Source organism: Musca autumnalis, unplaced genomic scaffold (genome assembly GCF_047663935.1).
Source record: "Musca autumnalis isolate F117 unplaced genomic scaffold, ASM4766393v1 scaffold_5, whole genome shotgun sequence".
Lineage (NCBI taxonomy): Eukaryota > Metazoa > Arthropoda > Insecta > Diptera > Muscidae > Musca > Musca autumnalis.
The window spans coordinates 206,027,403-206,045,043 of record NW_027412088.1 but is presented as its reverse complement, the minus strand read 5'-3'; the positions used below and the strand labels follow the sequence as shown (position 1 = coordinate 206,045,043).

At 33.9% G+C, this 17,641-nt stretch overlaps 1 protein-coding gene across 3 annotated transcripts in view; it reads left to right on the top strand.

The window, feature by feature from the left end:
- The window catches only part of EcR (Ecdysone receptor), a 276,657-nt gene that overhangs the window by 175,839 nt on the left and 83,177 nt on the right, over nucleotides 1-17,641 (top strand). Inside the window, exon 2 of one of the 3 annotated variants that reach the window (XM_073988280.1) lies at nucleotides 13,486-14,253. The exons of the other annotated variants lie outside the window; for them this stretch is intronic. Within the exon in view, the coding sequence (XP_073844381.1) occupies nucleotides 13,596-14,253 (658 nt within the window). The 5' untranslated portion in view covers nucleotides 13,486-13,595. The remainder of the gene's footprint in view (nucleotides 1-13,485; nucleotides 14,254-17,641) is intronic. 3 annotated transcript variants of the gene reach the window in all.

Genomic DNA, 17,641 nt, shown 5'->3' with positions numbered 1-17,641 from the left:
TTCTAAACGAAAAGTCATCTCGGATGAACTTTTCTAAACGAAAAGTCATCCCGGATGAACTTTTCTATAGGAATAGTCATCCCGGATAAACTTTTCTATAGGAAGAGTCATCCCGGATTAACTTTTCTATAGGAAAAGTCATCTACGATGAACTTTTCTGTAGGGAAACGTCATCTCCGATGAAATTTTCTATAAGAAAAGTCATCTCCGATGAACTTTTCTATCGGAAAAGTCACCTCCGATGAACTTTTCTATCGGAAAAGTCATCCCGGAGGAACTTTTCTATAGGAAAAGTCATCCCGGAGGAACTTTTCTATAGGAAAAGTCATCCCGGATGAACTTTTCTATAGGAAAAGTCATCCCGGATGAACTTTTCTACAGGAAAAGTCATCCCGGATGATTTTTTCTAAAGGAAAAGTCATCGCCGATGAACTTTTCTATAGGAAAAGTCATCGCCGATGAACTTTTCTGTAGGAAAAGTCATCTTCGATGAACTTTTCTATAGGAAAAGTCATCTTCGATAAACTTTTCTATAGGAAAAGTCATCCTGGATGAAATTTTCTATAGGAAAAGTCATCCCGGATGAACTCTTCTATAGGAAAAGTCATTTATCTCCGATGAACTTTTCTATAAGAAAAGTCATCTTCGATGAACTTTTCTATAAAAAAGTCATTTTCGGTGAACTTTTCTATAAGAAAAGTCATCATCTTCGATGAACTTTTCTATAGGAAAAGTCATCCTAGATGAACTTTTCTATAGGAAAAGTCAACTTCGATGAAGTTTTCTATAGGAAAAGTCATTCCGGATGAACTTTTCTATAGGAAAAGTCATAGTCGATGAGGCTTTTTATAAGAAAAGTCATCTTCGGTGAACTTTTCTATAGGAAAAGTCATCTCCGATGAACTTTTCTATAAGAAAAGTCATCTCCGATGAACTTTTCTATAAGAAAAGTCATCCCAGATGAACTTTTCTATAGGAAAAGTCATCCCGGATGAACTTTTCTATAGGAAAAGTCATCCCGGATGAACTTTTCTATAGGAAAAGTCATCCCGGATGAACTTTTCTATAGGAAAAGTCATCCCGGATGAACTTTTCTATAGGAAAAGTCATCCCGGATGAACTTTTCTATAGGAAAAGTCATCCCGGATGAACTTTTCTATAGGAAAAGTCATCTTCGATGAACTTTTCTATAGGAAAAGTCATCCCGGATGAACTTTTCTATAGGAATAGTCATCCCGGATAAACTTTTCTATAGGAAGAGTCATCCCGGATTAACTTTTCTATAGGAAAAGTCATCTACGATGAACTTTTCTGTAGGGAAACGTCATCTCCGATGAAATTTTCTATAAGAAAAGTCATCTCCGATGAACTTTTCTATCGGAAAAGTCACCTCCGATGAACTTTTCTATCGGAAAAGTCATCCCGGAGGAACTTTTCTATAGGAAAAGTCATCCCGGAGGAACTTTTCTATAGGAAAAGTCATCCCGGATGAACTATTCTATAGGAAAAGTCATCCCGGATGAACTTTTCTACAGGAAAAGTCATCCCGGATGATTTTTTCTAAAGGAAAAGTCATCGCCGATGAACTTTTCTATAGGAAAAGTCATCGCCGATGAACTTTTCTGTAGGAAAAGTCATCTTCGATGAACTTTTCTATAGGAAAAGTCATCTTCGATAAACTTTTCTATAGGAAAAGTCATCCTGGATGAAATTTTCTATAGGAAAAGTCATCCCGGATGAACTCTTCTATAGGAAAAGTCATTTATCTCCGATGAACTTTTCTATAAGAAAAGTCATCTTCGATGAACTTTTCTATAAAAAAGTCATTTTCGGTGAACTTTTCTATAAGAAAAGTCATCATCTTCGATGAACTTTTCTATAGGAAAAGTCATCCTAGATGAACTTTTCTATAGGAAAAGTCAACTTCGATGAACTTTTCTATAGGAAAAGTCATTCCGGATGAACTTTTCTATAGGAAAAGTCATAGTCGATGAGGCTTTTTATAAGAAAAGTCATCTTCGGTGAACTTTTCTATAGGAAAAGTCATCTCCGATGAACTTTTCTATAAGAAAAGTCATCCCAGATGAACTTTTCTATAGGAAAAGTCATCCCGGATGAACTTTTCTATAGGAAAAGTCATCCCGGATGAACTTTTCTATAGGAAAAGTCATCCCGGATGAACTTTTCTATAGGAAAAGTCATCCCGGATGAACTTTTCTATAGGAAAAGTCATCCCGGATGAACTTTTCTATAGGAAAAGTCATCCCGGATGAACTTTTCTATAGGAAAAGTCATCCCGGATGAACTTTTCTATAGGAAAAGTCATCCCGGATGAACTTTTCTATAGGAAAAGTCATCTTCGGTGAACTTTTCTATAAGAAAAGTCATCTTGGATCAACTTTTCTATAGGAAAAGTCATCTTTGATGAAATTTTCTATAAGAAAAGTCATCTCCGATGAACTTTTCTATAAGAAAAGTCATCTTCGATGAACTTTTCCATACGAAGAGTCATCTTTGATGAACTTTTCTATTGAGAAATTCATCTTCGATGAACTTTTCTATACGAAAAGTCATCTTCGATGAACTTTTCTATATGAAATGTCATCTTCAATGAACTTTTCTATAAGAAAGGTCACCTCCGATGAACTTTTCTATAAGAAATGAACTTTTTTCTGCGATGAATTTTTATTTTATTTACATATTTTTGAAAAATGTCATTCAACTTTGTTTATGCATTCGAACGGACGGACAGACGTTGAAGTTGTGAAAACATTGTCATGTGTTTTTTAATTCCGCTGCGTCCAACAAAGATAATTATTATACGGCTCTTTGAACACCATTTTTTTTCATTTGGATTTGGACATTTTTAATTTGGTTTTTTTTTCATTTTCGTGTTTTTTTTTTTTTGTCTTCTTGAGCATGTCATGAGAGTTGTTGAAAGAAATAAAAAAATGCTTTATTTGCTTGCAGTTTGAAATGCTGCAGCATTATAGAAGAAGTTAAACGGACGGAAAGTCCAAAGATCACATTCTTACAGAGAGAAATCGGACAAAGATTTCTCGCCAACTTTTTGAGAAAATTCCATTCCTCAAATCAAACGAAAAACTCCTAATCCATTTGAATAAGCAGTTATATCTGGAACAAGGCTACACTAAAAAGGAATATGGCTGAGGGTATAAAAATGAACTACAATAGTCAAGACTTTCAGATCTGGAACTTTGCTTGATATAACTTGTTTTTTGAAAATAGTGCACCATTTTATAACTTGTTTTTTTGAAAATAGTGCACCATTTATATTCTGATTTACATCTCCTACAAAATTGCTCTTGAAAGATGGCCACATTTATGATATAGTGATTTTTAGTTCAGCAATTAACTACTTCAGTACAACGGTTCACCAATGAACCTGTTCAATTCAACGATTCACTGAATAAAACGACTGAACTAGGTCACTTGAACCGTTTCATTTTGGTCCATTCAAAGATCGACCGAAGGAGCTGCTGGCAAATAATCGAGTTTTCATAGGCTATGCCTCTTCAGATTTTGCATAAATTTGAAGTGGATCTTTTGCTCACAAAGATCATGAGTTGAACTTTTTGTCTGGCACGAATTGCCAACTTTTATTTTGTTGAAAAGCGCTCCTAAATTATTTCTAAGAAATTTTCAAATGTTGTTTTGTTTTCTCAAAAACCTATCTATCACTTTGAGTGTCTGGAGGATGCATTCATCACAGAAAAAAAAAACTTTTAAAAAATTATTATCCTTGAACAAGACATTTCAAGGAAAAACATTTAAATCTCAAGGGTGCTGTTTTGCTTCAACACTAATTTGTATATTCCAGCATTTTGCAGACGCTTGCATGACTAAAGCTCTTAGAATTTGAAACAATTATCATAAACCAGACACACAAAAAAGGCGTTTATTCCCTTTTTTGACATTCTCTCCTGGGAAAGGAATGATTGATTGATCGTTCTTTTTGTCTTTCAAACGAATACAAAGTATTCTTGTTCCATCAAAGTCTTAAAGTCAATTCTTAGGTTATACTCTTCCTAATATTTTCTTCTAAACTCTTTCTCTCCATTTTTATCATATTCCAACTTCGGATCAGAGTCTGTTTGTTAATTGCATGTGTGTCTGTGTGTGTGTGTGTTATTATTTCCAAAGTTCATATAAAATGTGTTGCTTTAATTCATATTTTATTACTTTTTGTTGTTGTTGTTGCCTCTTCGAAGACTTGATTTTATTTTCTTTTTGGTCGAAACAAGTCCAAAATGAATTGACTCAACCAACAACAACAAATTCTATATTGATGGTGATTTGAATTGAATGTGTGTTGGTGTGATTTTTTCTCTGTGTATGCGAGTGAACACTTACAATAGGTACGCTGTTGAGTAGAACTAAAAAAAACCAACGCACGGCCACAGTAGACGGACAGACACAACCTGATGTGACGTGATTTGCCGCTTGTAAAACTTGTTTAAAATTGTCTCTTTTTGATTCTGATTCGGTTTTTTTTTTGGTTGCTTAATGTTGTCTATAATTACTAACTGTTGTCTGAGTGGTAGCAATGATTAGTCGTTAGCATGATGTCTACGATTATTCAGCAAGTGTTTTTTTATAGAAAATTTGTCTATTATGGAACTATGTACAGAAAAACAGGGCTATTCTGCCACTCTTCTACAGAAGAATTGGGTTTCCAGCCACCTTTCTATAGGAAACAGAGCGATATCCAGCTACTTTTCCAAGGAAAACTTAATTTAACATTTAACAAATTTTCTAGAGAAAACTTGCTATTCAGCAACTTTTCTATAGAACACTTGGTTATTTAGAAAATTTTCTATAGAAAACTTGGCTTTTCAGCAGCTTTTCTATAAAAAAAACTTGTCTTTTCAACCACTTTTTCTATAGAAAACATCGCTATTCAACAACTTTTCTATAGAAAACTTCGCTACTCCGCAACTTTTCTATAGGAAACATGACTTTTCTATAAAAAACTGGCTATTCAGCTACTTTTTATAGAAAGTGTGTCCCTTAAGCAAACTTTCTATAGAAAACTTAGCTATTCAGCAACTTTTCTATAGAACACATGGCTATTCAGCAACTTTTCTGTAGAAAACTTGGCTATTCAGGAACTTTTCTATAAAAAACTTGGCTATTCAGCAAACTTTTCTATAGAAAACATGGCTATTCAGCAACTTTTCTACAGAAAACTTGTTCATTCAGAAACTTTTCTAGAGGAAACTAGGATATTCAGCAATTTTTCTATAGAAAACTTACCCATTCAGCAACTTTTCGATATAAATCTTGGCCACTCAGCAACTTTCTATTAAAAATTAGGCTATTCAGCAACTTTTCTGCAGAAAAATTGTCCATTCAGCAACTTTTCTATATAAAACTTGCCCATTCAGCAACTTTTCTATAGAAAACTTGCCCATTCAGCAACTTTTCTATAGAAAACTTGCCCATTCAGCAACTTTTCTATAGAAAACTTGCCTATTCAGCAACTTTTCCTTAGAAAACTTGCCCATTCAGCAACTTTTCTATAGAAAACTTGCCTATTCAGCAACTTTTCTATAGAAAATTTGCCTATTCAGCAACTTTTCTATAGAAAATTTGCCTATTCAGCAACTTTTCTATAAAAAAATTTGCGTATTCAGGAACTTTTCTACAGAAAACTTGCCTATTCAGGAACTTTTCTATAGAAAACTTGTCCATTCAGCAACTTTTCTGTAGAAAACTTGTCCATTCAGCGAATTTTCTATAGAAAACTTGTCCATTCAGCAAATTTTCTATAGAAAACTTGTCCATTCAGCAACTTTTCTATAGAAAACTTGCCCATTCAGCAACTTTTCTGTAGTAAACTTGCCCATTCAGCAACTTTTCTACAGAAAACTGATCTATTCAGCAACTTTTCTATAGAAAACTTGGCAATTCAGCAACTTTTTTACAGAAAACTGATCTATTCAGCAACTTTTCTATAAAAAAAACTTGCCTATTCAGCATTTTTTCTATAGAAAATTTACCTATTCAGCAACTGTTCTATAGAAAACTTGTCTATTCAGCAACTTTTCTATAGAAAACTTGTCCATTCATAAACTTTTCTGTAGAAAACTTGCCCATTCAGCAACTATTCTAGAGAAAACTTGCCCATTCAGCAACTTTTCTCGAGAAAACTGATCTATTCAGCAACTTTTCTATAAAAAACGTGCCTATTCAGCATTTTTTCTATATAAAACTTGTACATTTAGAAACTTTTCTTTAAAACATTAGGTTATTCAGCAATTTTTCTATAGAAAACTTGAATATTCAGCCACTTGTCCATTCAACAACGTTACTATGAAAAAATTAGGCAATTCAGCAATTTTTCTGTAGTAAACTAGACTATTCAGCAACTTTTTATAGGAAACTAGGATATTCAGAAACTTTTCTATAGAAAACTTGTCCATTCAGCAATTTTTTTAACAGAAAACTTGCCCATTCAGCAACTTTTCTATAGAAAACTTACCCATTCAGCAACTTTTCTATAGAAAACTTGCCCATTCAGCAACTTTTCTATAGAAAACTTGCCCATTCAGCAACTTTTCTATAGAAAACTTACCCATTCAGCAACTTTTCTATAGAAAACTTGCCCATTCAGCAACTTTTCTATAGAAAACTTGCCCATTCAGCAACTTTTCTATAGAAAACTTGCCCTTTCAGAAACTTTTCTATAGAAAACTTGCCCATTCAGCAACTTTTCTATAGAAAACTTGCCCATTCAGCAACTTTTCTATAGAAAACTTGTCCATTCAGCAACTTTTCTATAGAAAACTTGCCCATTCAGCAACTTTTCTATAGAAATCTTGGCTATTCAGCAACTTTCTATTAAAAGTTAGGCTATTCAGCAACTTTTCTGTTGAAAATTTGTCCATTCAGCAAATTTTCTATATAAAACTTGTCCATTCAGAAACTTTTCTATAAAACATTAGGTTATTCAGCAATTTTTCTATAGAAAACTTGAATATTCAGCCACTTGTCCATTCACCAACTTTACTATGAAAAAATTAGGCAATTCAGCAACTTTTCTATAGAAAACTTGTCTGTTCAGCAAATTTTCTATAGAAAAAACTTGTCCTTTCGACAAAAAAACTTGTCCATTCAGCAACTTTTTATAGGAAACTAGGCTATTCAGCAACTTTTCTACAGAAAACAGGACTATTCAGCAACTTTTCTATAGAAAACTTGTCCATTCAGCAACTTTTCTATAGAAAACTTACCCATTCAGCAACTTTTCTGTAGAAAACTTGCCCATTCAGCAACTTTTCTCTAAAAAACTTGCCCATTCAGCAACTTTTCTCTAGAAAACTTGCCCATTCAGCAACTTTTCTCTAGAAAACTTGCCCATTCAGCAACTTTTCTATAGAAAACTTGCGCATTCAGCAACTTTTCTATAAAAAAACTTGTCCATTCAGCATCTTTTCTATAGAAAACTTGCCCATTCAGCAACATTTCTAGAGAAAACTGATCTATTCAGCAACTTTTCTATAGAAAACTTGCCTATTCAGCAACTTTTCTGTAGTAAAGTTGCCCATTCAGCAACTTTTCTATAGAAAACTTGCGCATTCAGCAACTTTTCTATAAAAAAAACTTGTCCATTCAGCATCTTTTCTATAGAAAACTTGCCCATTCAGCAACATTTCTAGAGAAAACTGATCTATTCAGCAACTTTTCTATATAAAACTTGCCTATTCAGCAACTTTTCTGTAGTAAAATCGCCCATTCAGCAACTTTTCTATACAAAACTTGTCCATTCAGCAACTTTTCTATAGAAAACTTGCCCATTCAGCAACTTTTCTATAAAAAAACTTGCCCATTCAGCATCTTTTCTATAGAAAACTTGCCCATTCAGCAACTTTTTAATAGAAAACTTGCAAATTCAGCAACATTTCTAGAGAAAACTGATCTATTCAGCAACTTTTCTATAGAAAACTTGCCTATTCAGCATTTTTTCTATTGAAAATGTGCCTATTCAGCAAATTTTCTATAGAAAACTCGCCCAGGCAAGTTGCTGGCCTATTCAGCATTTTTTCTATAGAAAATTTGCCTATTCAGCATTTTTTTTTATAGAAAATGTGCCTATTCAGCAACTTTTCTAGAGAAAACTTGCCCATTCAACAACTTTTCTGAAAATTTGCCTATTCAGCAACTTTTCTATTGAAAACTTGCAACTTTTTGGTACGTTTTTTACAACTTTTGTTCTACGTTTCCCCTTTCACCTTCTCTCTCTCTTTCCGTTCCATTTCCTCTTTCCTGTGTGTGTTTCAGAAGATTTGCTTACATTTCAGAAGTCAAAAACTCATAATTTTCAGTTGTCATCATAACTGAGTGACAGAATGTCAGCTGCTGTATTCGTCGTCGGCCCCCAATTTCGACGTGTGATTGACAATAACAACAACAACATATCTTTAGCTGTTTAACGCAACAGTTGTAAAACCTGTGATGAGATCTCCACCGAACAACTTTGTTACGCATCTTTACTTTGTTATTCTTTACAAGCGGAATGGTGGTGTGCATATGTATTTGTTAGTTTGTACTTTTCATATAGTATTTGCCATCTATTCTACAATGGCTGTTAACGTCTTCTTTCTTCTAAGCCACAATTATTCGTTCGTTCGTTTGTTCGTTCTTCATGGCTCCATTGTCCGTTGTCGTAATTCGCGCTTAGAATGTTTTCGTTTTTTTGCTGGCTCAAACATTTGTCCGAGCGAAAATTTCTCTTTCATTCCATTAGATTTTGTTGTTGTTGGTGTTCGTGGGGATAGTAACTTCCATGGTAGGTTGGCTAGGTTTGATTGTGGGCTTTTAGACATTCCTTTAAACTGTTGTTTTGCCTAAAGGGGGGAATTTAGATTTTTTTTATTTCTTGTCACCAATACATTGTCATTTCGAGTAAGCATGTGTATATGAGTGTTTTATTAAAGTTATTTCGTTTTTTGTTTTGGCCATCCATCCATCCAGCCAGCTTGATATTTGAGCTTTAACTTGTAGCGAGCATTCGAGACCAAGAAATCGCGTTTTAAACATTTTTTCTGTTTTTTTGATTTCGTTTAGTGTGTTATTATTGCTTTTGTTGTTATGGCCAAAATGACAACAACGTCGTTCAGTGGTGAGCAGCCGCAGCCACAACAACAACTAACTAGCCGGGCTAACTGCTTGTGGTGGGCAACCTGTTTGCTCTTTGGAGACCGGTTTTCTGCCTGCTTGTATTCTCTTCTTTTTTATGTTCTTTTTACACAATTCTTGATTGTGTTTTGAGGATCGATTGCAGGCGGACGAGCGGGGCCAAGTATTACTAACTCATTTTTTCTTTCATTCGTACAGACAAAAAGAGTCCCACAAATTGATCATGTGTTGCTGCTCTACGCTCTACTACTGCCTTTGCCTCGTCTTGTTGTAGTTGCCCAGTATTCACTTTGAAAAGGTTTTCTGTCCAATATTTTTCGTTGGCTTTTTTTTTTAGAAGTTTAGCTTAATCATCATTTTAAAGTTCGCCACAAGAAGACTGAAAAACAAAACAAAGTTTTTTCTGTTTTTCGTTTTTTAATGAATAAATTGGAATTTTTTTTCCTTGGCGTGTTTGGCTTCTTTTGTCCTCAGCAAAGCGAGTTAGTGTTTGAAAATTACAAAGCAACAAAACGAGAGGAGAACACAAGAAAGTAATTCGCATGAAACAAATGATTTATTTCCGTATAAAAATTGCCAAAAAAAAAAACTCCATGAAATGTTTTGAAAATGAGGCATATCAGACAATCTTAAATATCGCTCCAGAATTCCAGAATAAGTTGAAATAGAGTTGGATATCTTTGATTCAGCAACGTTTCTATTGAGAACTAAGCTATTCAGTAAATTTCTAAAGATAACTGGGCTACTCAGCTGCGTTTCTATAGAAAACCAGGCTAATCAGCAACTTTTTTATACATAGAAAACTAGGCTATTCAGCAGCTTTTCTATAGAAAACTATGCTATTCAGCAACTTTTCTATAGAAAACTAAGCTATTCAGCAGCTTTTCTATAGAAAACTATGCTATTCAGCAACTTTTCTTTGCAAAAGTTGGCCATTCAACTACTTCTCTATAGAAGACTAGGCCATTCAGCAACTTTTCTATACTATTCAGCTACTTTTGTATAGAAAACCAGGCTATTCAGCAACTTTTTAAAGAAAACTTGGCTATTCAGCAACTTTTCTATAGAAAACTATACTATTCAGCAACTTTTCTATAGACAAGTTGGCTATTCAGCTTCTTCTCTATAGAAAAGTTGGCTATTCGGCTACTTCTCTATAGAAAACTAGGCTATTCTAGTACTTTTATATAGAAAACTAGGCTATTCAGCAAGTTTTCTATATTATTCAACTATTTTTGTATAGAAAACCAGATTATTCAGCAAACTTTTTATAGCAAACTTTGCTATTCAGCAACTTCTATATAGAAAACTTAACTATTCAGCAACATTTCTATAGAAAGCCCGGCTTTTCAGCTACTTTTCTATAGAAAACTAGGCTATTCTTGTACTTTTATATAGAAAAGTAGGATATTCATCAAATTTTCTATATTATTCAGCCACTTTTGTATAGAAAACCAGACTATTCAGCAACTTTTCTTTAGAAAACTAGGCTAGTCAGCAACTTTTCTATAGAAAAGTTGGCTATTCAGCAACTTTTCTTTAGAAAAGTTGGCTATTCAGCAACTTTTCTTTAGAAAAGTTGGCTATTCAGCAACTTTTCTTTAGAAAAGTTGGCTATTCAGCAACTTTTCTTTAGAAAAGTTGGATATTCAGCAACTTGTCTATAGAAATAAAGGCTATTCAGCTACTTTTATATAGAAAACTAGGCCATTCAGCAACTTGTCTATAGAAAACTGGGTTATTATTCAACTGGGCTATATTCAGCAACTTTTCTATAGAAAACTATGTTATTCAGCAACTTTTCTATAGAAAACTATGTTATTCAGCAACTTTTCTATAGAAAACTATGCCATTCAGCAACTTTTCTATAGAAAACGATGCTATTCAGCAACTTTTAGAAAAGTTGGCTATTCAGCTACTTCTCTGTAGAAAACTAGGCCATTCAGCAACTTTTCTTTGCAAAAGTTGGCCATTCAACTACTTCTCTATAGAAGACTAGGCCATTCAGCAACTTGTCTTTACTATCCAACTGCTTTTGTATAGAAAACCAGGCTATTCAGCAACTTTTTAAAGAAAACTTGGCTATTCAGCAACTTTTCTATAGACAAGTTGGCTATTCAGCTTCTTCTCTATAGAAAAGCTGGCTATTCGACTACTTCTCTATTAAAAACTATTCAGCAACTTTTCTATAGACAAGTTGGCTATTCAGCTTCTTCTCTATAGAAAAGTTGGCTCTTCGGCTACTTCTCTATAGAAAACTAGGCTATTCTGGTACTTTTATATAGAAAACTAGGCTATTCAGCAAGTTTTCTATAATATTCAGCTATTTTTGTATAGAAAACCAGACTATTCAGCAAACTTTTTATAGCAAACTTGGCTATTCAGCAACTTTTATATAGAAAACTTAGCTATTCAGCAACATTTCTATAGAAAGCCCGGCTTTTCAGCTACTTTTCTATAGAAAACTAGGCTATTCTTGTACTTTTATATAGAAAAGTAGGATATTCATCAATTTTTCTATATTATTCAGCTACTTTTGTATAGAAAACCAGACTATTCAGCAACTTTTCTTTAGAAAACTAGGCTAGTCAGCAACTTTTCTATAGAAAACAATGCTATTCAGCAACTTTTCTATAGAAAACCAGACTATTCAGCAACTTTTCTATAGAAAACTATGCTATTCAGCAACTTTTCTTTAGAAAAGTTGGCTATTCAGCAACATGTCTATAGAAATAAAGGCTATTCAGCTACTTTTCTATAGAAAACAATGCTATTCAGCAACTTTTCTATAGAAAACCAGACTATTCAGCAACTTTTCTATAGAAAACTATGCTATTCAGCAACTTTTCTTTAGAAAAGTTGGCTATTCAGCAACATGTCTATAGAAATAAAGGCTATTCAGCTACTTTTATATAGAAAACTAGGCCATTCAGCAACTTGTCTATAGAAAACTGGGTTACTATTCAACTGGGCTATATTCAGCAACTTTTCTATAGAAAACTATGTTATTCAGCAACTTTTCTATAGAAAACTATACCATTCAGCAACTTTTCTATAGAAAACGATGCAATTCAGCAGCTTTTCTATAGAAAACTATGTTATACAACAACTTTTCTATAGAAAACTATGCTATTCAGCAACTTTTCTATAGAAAATAATGCTATTCAGCAACTTTTCTATAGAAAATTATGCTATTCAGCAACTTTTCTTTAGAAAAGTAGGCTATTCAGCTACTTCTCTGTAGAAAACTAGGCCATTCAGCAACTTGTCTATAGAAAACTGGGTTATTATTCAACTTTTCTATAGAAAACTATGTTATTCAGCAATTTTTCTATAGAAAACGATGCTATTCAGCAGCTTTTCTATAGAAAACTAGTTTATTATGGTACTTTTATATAGAAACCTAGGCTATTCAGCAACTTTTCTATACTATTCAGCTACTTTTGTATAGAAAACTTTACTATTAAGCTACTTTTATATGGAAAACTGGGCTATTCAGCAGCTTTTCTATAGAAAACTAGGCAATTCAGCAACTTTTATATAGAAAAGTAGGCTATTCAGCAACTTTTATAAAGAAAACTTGGCTATTCAGCAACTTTTTTATAGAAAACTAGGCTATTCAGCCACTTTTCTGTAGAAATCCAGGCTATTCAGCTACTTTTCTATAGAAAACCAGGCTACTCAGCCACTTTTCTATAGAAAACTAGGCTATTCTGGTACTTTTCTATAGAAAACTAGGCTACTCAGCAAATTTTCTATAAAAATCTAGTCTATTTGGTAACTTTTCTATGGAAAACTGGGCTATTCAGCAACTTTTCTACAGAAAACTAGGCTATTCAGCAACTTTTATATAGAATACTTAGCTATTCAGCAGCTTTTCTATAGAAAATTACGCTATTCAGCAACTTTTCTATAGAAAACTACGCTATTCAGCAGCTTTTCTATAAAAAACTTAGCTATTCAGCTAACTAAAATGGTCGATTTTTTGTTTTTTCTTCTAAAAATAGAAAAAAGTCTATTATTTTTTCTTTCCAAACCAAACGTATGTATATGAGAACTCTCATCAAGTACTAATAACAAAAATTTGACAATCATATGTGACCATAAAATTATTAAAATTACATGATTGTGATACATGATTACAAACAATATTATGCACGCTCGCTCGTTCCTTTGTATTGCTTTCCTCCCAGGGTGTTTACGCTCCCCCATACCAAACCATTCAGAATTTCTTATGAGTCTCTGCCAGACCTTGAAATTGAAAAAGAAAAACTTAACACTTGGTATTACCTTCCCCTCCTCCTCCTCTCACTCCATTTTTAGCATTTACAGAATTTGTTAAGAATAACACACACACAATTTGCAAATATTGCCGCTTTCGCATTGCCTAGAAAAAGAAGAAGAAGAAAAATTTACCAAAATTCGCCTTCCAAATGATGAAACGACGTTGGTCAAATAATGGTGGTTTCGCCGCCTTAAGAATGCTGGAAGAATCCTCCTCAGAAGTTACCTCCTCCTCGAACGGCCTCGTCTTATCAACAGCATTAAATATGTCACCCGCATCGCTAGATTCGCCCGACTATGGCGATCAGGAAATGTGGATGTGCAGCAGCGATGCTGCCTCCAATTATAATCAACACAGTGTTATTACCTCAATACACGGCTGCACCACGCTGCCGGCCCAGACTACAATAATACCTTTACCCGCTCTACCAAATTCCAATTCGAACAGTTCCACACAAAACTATGCAAACGGCGGAGGTGGCGGCGGAGGAGTAGGTTCGAATATGAATTCTGCAGGCAATGGTTCAGTACCCGGTATGACAAATTTAAATGGCCACAGTGGTATGTCAAATCATCTCAGCAACTCACATCACTTGAATGGTGGTGGCGGAACGGGTACGGGGCTAACACAACACCAGCTATCGGCAGCTATCCACCAGTCTCTACAGAATGGTCATCCCATGCAAATGAATCATCAAAATGGTATTCATAGTTTAAGTAATGGTCTCCAGCATCATCAGCTAATGAATGGCAGCAATATGATGCATCATACACCGCGTTCGGAATCGGTAAATTCAATTTCATCAGGTAAGTCTCAAAGAAAAAATGTCAAAAAATAATAGTTTGGAAAATAAAAGAATGGCCTGTTTCACTAAGACGATTCGAATACAAATTCGTTCGAACTACTTACTACCAAACTTTTCAATTTGAATTATTTTTATTTTCAAACAAACAAACATTTCCTACAACAACAGAAGTTTGGTAGTAATTAGAACGAATTTGAAATCGAATCGTCTTAGAGAAACATGCCATAAATGTAAGAAATATTGTCGATATTTATTTATTAAAAATGTGAGCCATTCAACAACTTTTTTATGGAAAGCTGGGCTATTAAGTCACTCTTCTATAGAAAAGTGGGCAACTCAGCTACATTTCTATAGTAAATTGGGCTAATCAGCAATTTTTCTATGGAACACTGGGCTATTCAGCCACTTTTTATAGAAAAGTTCTACATAAAAATGCGCTTTCAGCAACTTTTCTTAAAAAAAACTTTGTCATTAAGCAACTTTTCTAGAGAAAACTATTCTACTCAGCATCTTTTCTATAGAAAACCTTGCTATTCAGCAACTTTTCTATAGAAAACTTTGCTATTCAGCAACTTTTTTATAGAAAACTTTGTTATTCAGCAACTTTTCTATGGAAAACTGGGTTATTCAGCAATTTTTCTATAGAAAACTTTGCTATTCATTAACTTTTTATAGAAAACTATGAGATTCAGTAACGTTTCTACAGAAAACAATGCTATTTAGCAACATTTCTATAGAAAACTGTGCTAGTCAGCAAATTTTCTATAGAAAACAATGCTATTCAGCAACGTTTCTATAGAAAACTATGCCACTCAGCAACTTTTCTATAGAAAAAAATGCTATTCAGCAACTTTACTATAGAAAACTTTGCTAATCAGTAACTTTTCAATGGAAAACTGGGTTATTCAGAAACTTTTCTATGGAAAATTTGGGTATTCAGCAATTTTTCTATAGAAAACTTTGCTATGCATAAACTTTTTGTAGAAAACTATGCGATTCAGCAACGTTTCTATAAAAAAACAATGCTATTCAGCAAATTTTCTATAGAAAACAATGCTATTCAGCAACGTTTCTATAGAAAAGTAGACTATTCAGCAACTTTTCTTTGGGGAAATATGCTATTCAGCAACTTTTCTATGGAAAATCATGCTATTCAGTAACTTTTTTATAGCATAATATGCTATTCAGCAATTTTTTTCATGAAAAGTGTGCTATTCAGCAACTTTCCTGTAGAAAGCTAACCTATTCAGCAACTTTACTATGAAAAACTATGCTATTCAGCAAAGTTTCTATAGAAAAGTAGACTATTCAGCAGCTTTTCTTTGGGGAAATATGCTATTCAGCAACTTTTTATAGAAAACTAGGCTATTCAGCAACTTTTCTATAGGAGACATGGCTATTCAGCAACTTTTCTATAGGAGACATCGCTATTCAGCAACTTTTCTATAGAAGACTTGGCTATTCAGCAACTTTTTTATAGCAAACTATGCTATTCAGCAACTTTTCTACTGAAAACTATGCTATTCAGCAATGTTTCAATAGAAAAGTAGACTATCCAGCAACTTTTATTTGGGGAAATATGCTATTCAGCAACTTTTCTATAGAAAAGTTTGGTATTTAGCAACTGTTTATAGCAAACTATGCTACTCAACAACTTTTATGTAGAAAAGTGGGCTATAAAACTATGCTATTCAGCAATTTTTCTCTTGAAAATTTTGCTATTCAGCAACTTTTCTGTAGAAAGCTAACCGATTCAGCAACTTTACTATAGAAAACTATGATATTCAGCAACTTTTCTACTGAATACTATGCTATTCAACAACGTTTCTATAGAAAAATAGACTATTCAGCAACTTTTATTTGGGGAAATATGCTATTCAGCAACTTTTCTATAGAAAACTTTGGTATTTAGCAACTTTTTATAGCAAACTATGCTATTCAACAACTTTTCTTTAGAAAAGTAGGTTATTCAGCAACTTTCCTATAGGAAGCTAAACTATGCAGCAACTTTTCCATAGAAAACTATGCTATTCAGCAACTTTTTTCTAAAAAACTATGCTATTCAGCAACTTTTATATACAAAAAATACGCTATTCAGCAACTTTTCTATAGAATTGCCCACTCTTCTTAACTACTTTAACTACTTTTCTATGACAAAATAAAATATTCAGCAACAGTTTCTATCGGAAACTGGGTTATTCAGCAATTTTTCTTTGGAAATCCTTGGCTAAAGTCCTTTTTTTCCTGAAACTAGAAACCTTGAAAATCATTTAGCCAATTGCATTGTTTGCATTGCAAACCCTACATTTTATTAGCCTTAAAACCATTTCCTTTTGGCCTTAACCTAGTTTTCTTCTCTTTACTTACAATTTTCATCATTTTCCCCACAACATATTTTGGTCCAGTCATCTCAATCAAGGTTGACTTGATGGTAGAATATTCGCATAACCTTTACCCAGAATTCTCAAAAATGCGAAACAAACAAAAACTATTCAAAATTAACCTTGAGCTCGGATCCTTGGCCTGGTGAACAAATGCACTTTACCCAGATTCGGATTCTGTCGCCAGTCACGCGGCGGCCAACCCAAGCCCCTTTTGAGAGACAACAATCTGCCAGCAGCCAGCCTCTGTGTCACATGAATGCAATCATGAACGCATTGAACGAACAGTCGTCGGCCAGCCAGTCAGTAACTGGCGAACACACAAACGAACGGGCCAACTGGCTGACTAGTTCACTGAATTGCCTGAATTGCTGCTGAATACATGGCTGCGTATACATAACCGAGTACTTACTGTGCACATGCATGCCAAAATTTAGGACAGGGTCAAATATTCGATACGATATATAATTGTTGTCGTTGTAGCTGTTGTTGTTGTTGTCGTTACTGCTGCTGTCATAAAAATGCAATAAAACGTCTGCCGCACAAATGTTTCTCAGAAACTGTTTCTCAAAACTGTATTTCAAACCAAAAAAAATTAACATTTTATGGGTGTTCTCGATTGACTGTCGAATTTTGTTTGTTTCCAAAAAGAAGAAGAAGAGAAGCAGAAAAAAGCAAGAGATTTTTGTCTTATGCAAAATTGTTTTTGGATTTGAACATTTTCGTTCAATATTGTTTCTGTTGTTGTTGTTACTGTTACCTTGTCCTTTGTCCAATGCTGATGCACTTACGTTACGTTAGGTCAAATATTACACTCGTAACCTAAATTCTCAACAACTGAAAGGCAAGTCAATGATATGTTGTTGCTCGCTCTCTGAGCGAAGAGAGCATTTCATGTGCAAAAAAAACTGCAATCTGATGGGGTTGAGAAGATTGATTTGGTTACCAAGAGTGAAGGAGGGAGACAGACCCCAACATAACACCCCGAAAAGAGACACAGAGAGAACA